This window comes from Triticum aestivum, chromosome 2B, assembly GCF_018294505.1.
Source record: "Triticum aestivum cultivar Chinese Spring chromosome 2B, IWGSC CS RefSeq v2.1, whole genome shotgun sequence".
NCBI classification, from domain to species: domain Eukaryota; kingdom Viridiplantae; phylum Streptophyta; class Magnoliopsida; order Poales; family Poaceae; genus Triticum; species Triticum aestivum.
This window is the reverse complement of record NC_057798.1, coordinates 57,459,325-57,468,290: the sequence shown is the minus strand read 5'-3', so window position 1 is coordinate 57,468,290 and position 8,966 is coordinate 57,459,325. Positions and strand designations below refer to the sequence as shown.

The 8,966-nt window shown below is 42.2% G+C and overlaps 1 protein-coding gene across 4 annotated transcripts; it reads right to left on the bottom strand.

Annotated features, from left to right (window-relative positions):
* Positions 1-1,814: 1,814 nt before the first annotated feature.
* LOC123043459 (OVARIAN TUMOR DOMAIN-containing deubiquitinating enzyme 1) lies at positions 1,815-8,440 on the bottom strand. Of its 4 annotated transcripts, none has more exons than XM_044465910.1 (9): positions 8,131-8,440; positions 7,441-7,488; positions 6,914-7,036; positions 6,078-6,137; positions 5,910-5,993; positions 5,681-5,827; positions 4,816-4,850; positions 4,634-4,689; positions 1,815-4,563 (listed from the first exon to the last, which is right to left on the bottom strand). In XM_044465910.1, the coding sequence occupies exons 1-9, from the start codon at positions 8,326-8,328 to the stop codon at positions 4,439-4,441; spliced, it is 876 nt and encodes a 291-aa protein (XP_044321845.1). In that variant the 5' UTR covers positions 8,329-8,440; the 3' UTR covers positions 1,815-4,438. The 4 variants fall into 4 exon arrangements, with proteins under 4 accessions (XP_044321845.1, XP_044321846.1, XP_044321847.1 ...); XM_044465911.1 differs by having other exon boundaries at positions 1,815-2,380; XM_044465912.1 differs by having other exon boundaries at positions 6,914-7,163; positions 8,131-8,301.
* Between the last annotated feature and the right edge of the window lie 526 nt (positions 8,441-8,966).

Sequence of the window (8,966 nt, the reverse complement as noted above, 5' to 3'; positions counted from 1 at the left end):
ATTCTGTCATATTCCAGTGGTTGCCACAATGATGACATCATAGCTCCTGCAAAAATAATAACAATCAAAGCTGCCGTAGGTGAGTATTCAAATACAGGAGAGCACCTTGCTATCCTGAAAACGTGAGTAGTGACCATAGTAGCTTCATGAGTCAAAGAAGATAATGGAGTTGGACCCTCCATTACATAAGTAACAAAGCAGATTCTTATTTTACTCTCTTTTTTGGTGTTGTTGGGAAATCTGTACATATAGGAAATCTGCAATATGACCCTCCATGTAGGTTATTCAAGAAACTTTGAATATGCTTGGCTTGTTGAATCAACATATGGATTACTTCATTGAATTTCACGCCCAAACTCTTGTGATCGGTCCACTCGGCAGGTGGAGTGGATCCTTGGAAGGATCACCATCGAAGCCATGAACATATGTGTTGAAGTAGCGAGGAAGTCATCGGTGTAAGATAGAAAACATTGGTGACCACTGTTTAACGAACACACCGTCGCATCGGAAAAGAAAGCGACGAACAGGGTCAAAAAATCACCCCAGATCTAGCCGGACAAAGCCAGGGGCAAATACCTCACTAGCATCGAGACGAAGCCAAAACTGGCTGGGCTTTATTTGTCGGGGACATAGCTGGTGACTAAAATCGTCACTTGACCATCCCCCTTCGCAGGACAACGTCGTTAAGAAACACATGCAAGACCAATACCTAACCTCACCAATCCGAATTGCCGACAGGCAAATCAGCCTCTAGTTCCTCAATGTCACTACAAGGAACGCAATCGATTTGAGAAGAGTCGATGAAACCTTATTTGCACCACCACTGCCACCTCAACTACACCAGCGGCAGACGAGTCTCTAATCGTATTTCATACACACCAGGCGCATAGTTTCAAGGTTCACCGGCCCTCCTGCCACTAAAGTGGCCCATCCAGGGAAGGGGGCCCACAACGGCACCAGATAGGAAACCATTGGTTGATTCCTTTATCTCATCTATCCGCATCTAATTGGCTATTCACTAGTTTCTTATTATCTATGCTTAAGAGAGGTTATTCACCTTTTTGTACTTACCACTTACTTTGAACCATTATATCCTCATCGAAACAAGATGATCATCCACGAAGACTGGCTTTTGGCCAGCTTCCATTTTATCACCCAGCCATTGTTTCACATGTTTACATATGTATTGCTCATAACGACTAAATTTGCAGAGTACTTCTCCACATTTTCTACGAAGAATGGTCAAATCTCAGGGAAACAGATCCACACCATGACAATTGTGTCATTCAAAAAGCTACAAAAGACAACAAATTCCCATATTGAAGAAAAGACAAGCATGCAACGATTGTTGTTTGAGGCACGGTTTGCGAGCAAAATGGTGACTCCGATACCATTCATATACCAAGGAATAGTTTTTGTTGTTATCGGGACATTATAGTTCTTCGAGATTACAATCTCACCCGAATATGACCAAACTGGAAAACTTTCCAGCATAATCCACTTACACTCTACAGGCTTCAGCGGTATTCATGATTCATTAACAGTACGTCCCAAAAGGTTCAATACTTGCAGATTCAGTTTCAATGCGGTGCAAGTCTGCAATTACATTCTAATTAACTGTATCCTTGAGCCTAGGAGAAACAGACAATCTGCAACAGATGCAACTCATCGTCATCGTCGACTCAAAATCTCATGTTTAGAATGAGCTGACAAGTGCTGGATCGACAGAATTGTTTATAGTTTTCCTTATGGTCGGATGATGTAAATTAATATCAACTTGCATCATATAAGAAAAAAACGAATAACTCCTCAGAGAAACAAAAAACGACTAGCATACCACCAAATACAGAAGCAGTTGTGGACAACATCAAGAAGAACACACCATGTACAAGCCAACGAAGCAGCTTTTGGCTTTTGCTCAAAGATTAATCACAAGTACTGTGAGAGCAGATGCCAATAAAAGAAAGCCCGTAGTATCACTAGATTTCTACACCGTCATCCAGTATTTTTCTTGCCAGGTAGGCTACAGGAAGTGATATTTCTACACTTAGTTTTGTTCACTGCGATAAAGAATGTCACAGTGCCTAGGCCTACACAACAATGTCAGCAAAGGTGTGCCGTCAGATGATAACAAGTTGCCACTTCCGATATCCTGTGGTTCAGGGGTTGTGATGGATGACCAGTAGCTTTGTACCAAATGAAGAGGACCCTTCCCCGATTCCGATCGGGGGAATAAATCAAGGCGCTCCACTTGAATTCCACGATCCGAACCTTCGCCCACAGTTTCGACACGCAACGGAATGCCAAGCGCATATGTTAGAGCCCTCATTGGTAGCACCTCGGCTTCAACATCCAGAGGACGCAGCTCCTTGCAGCAATACTGTTACCAAAACCAAAAATATGCAACAGTGAGCGTAATCTGTATTGGTTGACTTATTCTTCATGATTATCTCATTTCAGTTCACATTAAAATTGTCCAGAGTGGCACAATTTTAATACTGAGGTTTACATGTTTATGCATAGAAAATACTCAACGTTGATATTGAATTAAAATATTAAAAAACAGTATAACGCAGTGACCTATGAGCCACCACAGCGATTTGGAGCTCCCCGTCGTCGGATCACTGTCACGAACGTCCAAGATTTGAGCTCGGTCATCCCACAGGTTTCTTACGCTAATTAATAATCCCTTCAACAGTCTGATCCGCTTGAGTAGCCGTTTCGCCGGCCCCTGCTCCGCGGAACGAGCTGCGCGTTGTGTGGGTAATCGGGCCGTGTAGGTTAAAGGCCCAGGAGGTCCAGTGGAACGTGCAAAGCCTTCCCACCTTCCACCTTCGTTTCTCGCCAGCCCTTTGCTCCTCTGTTCCTCCCGACGGCGAGATTATACTGCACCTCTGGGAGTCGGTGCCCTCTACTGTTCCACCGCACCCCCCCCCCCCATGGTGGATCCCTTCTTTCCCATGCCGTGTCCTGCTCCATGGCGGCAGCACGTGTCGTCGCCGTCCATTCCCTGCTGGCTGCTGTCCTCTGCTGGCGTCCCCCTCCATTACTTTGGTACTGTTTGTTCATTACTGAGAGTTTCCTCTCAACCAAGTAGCTAGCGTTCTCGGCTGCCCCATGAGATCAATGACCAAAAACAGTACAGATCAAGAGCCCCAAGATTATGAGACAATCTCCATCTTCTGTACCGATTCTCGTTGCTAATGTTTCTATTATGTATGATAAGGCAAGATTTGCTTACCAGTTCTGATGCATGCTTTATGAAATATCAGTTTTGGTGTTTAGAAGGGAAATCATAACTTTACCTTAATCCAAAAGGACCGCGTGCTCTACAGGAAAGATTTAGGTTGTGATTAGTCCACTATTTCAAGGTTGCATCAGTCGAGGTAAAATCTCCGTATGCAGAAACAAGTGTGCAAATACTGCTCTACTCTGCCTGCAGTGATGTAGCTTTGGAGGATGTGTTTGTTTTGGTACTTAAGCTTTGCCAAGTGTGGTAACTATAGCTCGTGTTTACTCATGAGAGCATATTAGTTATTACCAGCCTTATATGAGGGTGTGTGTTTTCATTGCCGATTAATTCAGCATCCTTGAAACTTGAAAGGTTCTTTTCTTGCTAACGTGCTCTTATTTTTATTTAAAAACAGGCATGGGAGGAATGGAAATAGATGCTTCCCACCTTCATGCTAAGCATTATTATTTATGACAGCAACATAACTGAGTTCCTGTAAGGTATGTCTCTAGCAACTTTATCTTATCTTCACATTTGAAGGCTATATGAAAATTTCTGTTTTGTTGTATAGATTTCATATCCTAATTGTGGTACGCAGGAACCAACATGAACAGATGATAGTGAGGAGTTTTTGGTTTCATAGAGCGTCCGAGGAGGTATAACTCTTTGAGCGAATAACAAAGTCACGGCAAGTGAGCTGAAGTCACATGTACACATGCACAAGCTGGAGCCGTTTAATTCAAAACACATTGCAAACCGAGAAAATTCTCGAAGCCTGGATTGTCTACGATTTTATTAATTTTAATTTTTCATACAAACTCACTATAGAAACTTATCTCACATAAGGCGGGAGAGATGGTAGATCTGCCAGTGGTATCACGGTATGCTCAATTTTGAACGGAAACTTTGTAAACACCACGATAATATGTATGCATCATTAGTGTGACCCATTTGAACCGACAGTTTAGTGAAATCAGAATATTTTCTAGCTTGAACAAAACATAGATTTTTTTCCTTGATCTACATCACTGACCCAAGCAGTTTTGGAAGAGATTTTCCGAAATCTAACATCCAATTATTTTCAGGTAATTGTATTATTCAAATGTTATATTTTACCTTCATTCTACCTTATAATTGACGGGCGCGGCAACGCGCGCTTTTTATGTTCTAGTTACAACATAAAGGACAGATAATCTATTAGTTGAGTCAAGAATATATAGTGTAGGAAACTCTAAGCGTAAGGGCATCCATTTCTTTTGGGAGAAGTGATTTGAAATCGTCTTCTCGTGATCGGATCTCAGTCTCTGCCAGCAATCTTAGCAAAGAAATAACTAACAAAAAAATGTGTTATACAGAGAACAAGTAGACAAACAAAATATCTCAGCAAGCATGTATACTCACTCCTGAGTGGCACGATCTCCTGTATACTTCTATTGTACAGCTCATCAGAACTCAGACTGCAAAAGATAAAAGCACTTGTTTTAAAACCAAATCTAAAAACAAAGAAACAACAGGATTTTGAAATTTATTGCCATGTCCTTTCAAGGAATATCACTACAGAACATTAAGTTAAGAACTCGTACCCATTCGCAACTGAGTTAACCAAATGACTGAACTCCTGAAAGAACATGAAGACAGTTTGTTAGGCATATAATTTAAGCTATATCATGAAATGAAAATCTATAATTTAGCAAAATGCTGTTGTAACTGCTCATAATCCTGCACTATTTTTGCAGTCAGTACTATTTGTAGTGGATGTTATTTCAGGAATTGGTACTTAAGCTGCGAGACAGTGTCCATACTGTACGCATAATGAACCAATTTAACATTTATCAAGGCAAAAAAAAAAACATTCCGGAAAGTGAAGGTTTAAGTCAAATGGAAAATGATGATATATCACACATGTACTATTTTGATCTCTGAAGTCTGTTTTGTCTACATACTCAATGTTTCAAATAGCCGGCTAATTCTTTACAAACATGAAACCCTATCGTATTGACTAAATTATGTGATCACAACTATGGCAGCTATTCTAGTAGCAGCAATAACTCCATTATACATGTGCCAAAAACCATCGAACTCATAAGTATTGTTTCCTCTATACCCTCTATACTCTTCTTACATATTACATATGCTATCCAATAGATTGGTTCAAGCAAGGCTCACTGTAGTTCAGTCAAATAATAAATATGTGGTGAAAACATTGTGGTGGTGTTGTTCTTTATCGAAGATATTTTCTGGTGATGCAGCATGGGGTAAGATAACTGCCAATACAGCCTCAGCGAGGGCATTGGACAATTCAGGACACATAAGGGACAACAAGTTAATTTGGCAAGTATTTTTTTCATGCAGAGTTCATTTGTCTGTAAATGTCAGAAGTATTACAAAAAAAAATAGAATTACAGACCATAAAGGAAGTAAGATAATGTAAGCTGGGAGAATACATACAGAAACAACACTTGAAAAGTATTCTTCAGGATTTAAGAAGTATGCTTTATCCCATTTCAGACGACAGAAATTCTCTCTGGACATAGCCACATGTTCCATTAGACGAGTAACTTCAGCTTGACTATCTTGCATTAATCCAAGGTTTTCCTGTTTAAAAGCCTCCTGGTATTAAACTTCTCTGCCAAATAAAACAGCGACATCATCAAAAACAAGTAAATGAGATAGTTACCAAGTAGGAGAATAAGAATGCCCTGTAGAAACAGCTGCCATCTCCACGAGTTCTTCTGAAGTGCGCATAATGCTGACAGAGAATCTATAAAAGGAAGTTTAGATGTGCACAATAAACTAAATAATGTTTCTAGCCTTCTGCCATGAAATTAGTTGCATGCAAACAAACCTTGATCTTTTCCTTGAAGAAATTCTTTGAATGTTTCTCAACCAAACGCGAGAGTCGTTTCTACCATAGCAAAAACCAGTATCACAGAAATGGTGTAAATGATTTGTGTGATTTTAAATTCAAAATGGATTCAAATAAGTAATGCTGAAGCATGAGGCATAGAATCGGTAAGCCTAACGGATTCTTTTATAGTTTTCAGAAACGAATCATCCACTAAATTGGGTGGGAAAATGAATTGAGGACTTCATGGGAAAAAATAATGTTCCAACATTCAAGGGTCATCAATCATAACGTGCAAACAGGCTAGATAGATGAAATATGCCTGGAGCAAGAACTTATAAGAAGTTAAGAACTTCTATACCCAAACTCTCATTGTCCGCAAGACACATTATGACCTTATCAACATCCGAATGCGAAGAGTAAGTTCCAGTTTCCATTGTAATTGCACAGTATAATGATTAACGTCTAACAAAATGATTTTTCTGGAAGAAGAAGAAGAAACGAATATCTAAGAATTTCAGAAAGAATCCAACGTCTACCCCAGATGGTATAGCAGAATAAACTCACAAATTTTATTCCCGCAAAAAAAATGACAAGTTTTATGATAGTAGTATTTGTCTTAGACAAGGAACAGAGACTGGGATACTGAAGAAGCTCATTGGAAATGTTATAGATTTAATTTTCGAATATCTAGTTATCTACTGAAGTGTATTGCTAGGACGTTCAGGAGGTCAGATGGTATGATCATCAGCACAATAAAAGAATCCACTGCATCGTGGTGAACATGCAATTTATGACTGGTGACTTAAAAAACAGAGGAGCAACGATATTCACACCTGGCGTCCTAATGCAGCTTTACGAGTATCTGGACACTTGAAAACATCACTGACAACATGGTGCTCCCTTGGTGGTCGGAGGTATGTTCGCTTGCCATCCAGAAGTTGCTTCCAGTTTTTGCGCTGGGGAAAAATATTCATTTTAGTTGAGCGACACTGAGTCATGCCGAAGAATATCATGCGGGAGGTTTTTTCTTTGACCGCTCATGAACAACGAAGTGTAGATTTTCTCATCATCTGGTACTTCATCCTAAATAATTGCACATCCATTATTCTAGCACAAATAAGGCCGATAGTATGCTATGTTATTACACAAAACAAGCGTGGTTACTGATTCGGACTCCAGTGAATACAATCAACAAGTACAAAAGAAATCGCACACTGTTATGAGTTATGACTGACGAGACATCCTTCTCTAGGTTCAGATTCAGAACCATTGGACAAACAACTCAAGTGTAACACAAATTTCGGTAGTGAAGTCATGGAATTGAACTAAGAACTAGCAGCAAGGGAACAGAGATTTGCACCTCATCATCTGCCACCTCCTGCGAATTCTCATCGTCCGGTCCTTCATCCTACAAAATGGCAGAGCATTACTTCACCTGTAAAATGTTCTTTCCAGCACAAATGGGGTGAACAGGGAAACAAGAAAAATGTTCAGCCAAAACCAGAACATGCCGTCCGGACTACGGAGGGAAATCCTTAGGTTCTCTTGCCATAAATATCCTTAGGTTACCAAGTCAACCGATTATACCAAGAACTGCTGGCAGGACACAATTTTGGGTAAATTAGAAAATCCGACCATTTGTCCCTCGGCAACGGCAAGAAATTCAGAAACAACATGAGGCAGACGAACTCGCAGAAGGGTCCGCGAGTATGCAACAATCCATCCAAGAATTCAAAGAACCGCGCAAGAACTACATGAGGCACAAGAACTAGCACAACACTGACTAGCAGAAGGGCCGGCGAGTACCAAACCAGTCCATCCAAGAATTAAACTAATTATTATAGGAACCTACGACCGCGGCCGATGCTACAGCCAAAGAAATCGTCCCCACGAACTAGCACCACGCACGCCCGATCCGACATGCGACAGCCAAGAGCACATGTCCACCGCGAACTGTGCACAAGAAAGACGCGGAAACATAAAGAACATCCAGAAGCACCAAATTTCGCCAGACGAATGAGATCTCGGCGAAAAGGTCGCTGGAACTCACCGTGTCCTTGCCGGCGGGACGCGGAGGGGGTCGTGGCGCCTGAAGCGGGGGCGGTGAGATGGGCGATGCTGGCGGCGGTGGGAGCGGAACCCGTGGTGGCGTCGTCGGTGTAGCCTCGGCGGCGCCGCCGCCGTATCGGCTGCTTCCCGCGGCGGATGCCGCGCGCAGAAGGTTCTTGAATTTTATCTTGAACCCCATTTCTTCCCCTCCGAACTGCCTTTTCTGCCCCTCCGCCGAGCCTTGGATTTTCCCGCTACTCCCCTCGTCTCGTGTGGAATTTGTGTACCGCTCCTCTCCAGGGACCCAGCTGCTGCATATTTATATTGCTGTATTGTCCCCAGGGTATGCTGGGGAAAGTCACCGAAAGCTGGAGACATTTTTACCCTCGAAGGACACAATATTTGTTCGGATACACTAACGCCCGCACGTGGGCGTTACCCAACTCGCCCACACGCCTCAATCATCGTCCAGTGTCTTTTGCACGAATCTTGACACAAAAGATTGATTTTGTGTGCCACGTAGGACGGGGCTGGTGTGTGGGCATTGGAGAGTTTGCCCACACGCTCGCACCATGCTGTTTGCCAGCTGCGTTGTGTGGGCGAACTAGTTTCTGCCCACACAGCCCGCCACCTAGTTCATGCGTGTGTGGGCGAACTACTTTTCGCCCACACGACACTCCTACGTTGTGGATGGCAACTGTAGTTAGACGAACGTGGCAACTAGATAAACACACCACTAGTGCAGAACCGGCCTTTAGTGCCGGTTCGTAACGGCCTTTAGTGCCGGTTTACCAACCTGTACTAAAGAGTGGGGACTAAAGGCCCCCCTTTAGTATC

Coding starts and splice junctions, on each gene's coding strand:
- LOC123043459 (XM_044465910.1), bottom strand. CDS start 8,328: ATGGGGTTCAAGATAAAATTCAAGAACCTTCTGCGCGCGGCATCCGCC. Junction 5,828..5,909: donor CATTCTTATTCTCCTACTTG/GTAACTATCTCA, acceptor GCTTTTAAACAG/GAAAACCTTGGATTAATGCA. Junction 4,851..5,680: donor ACTTTTCAAGTGTTGTTTCT/GTATGTATTCTC, acceptor ATGTTCTTTCAG/GAGTTCAGTCATTTGGTTAA.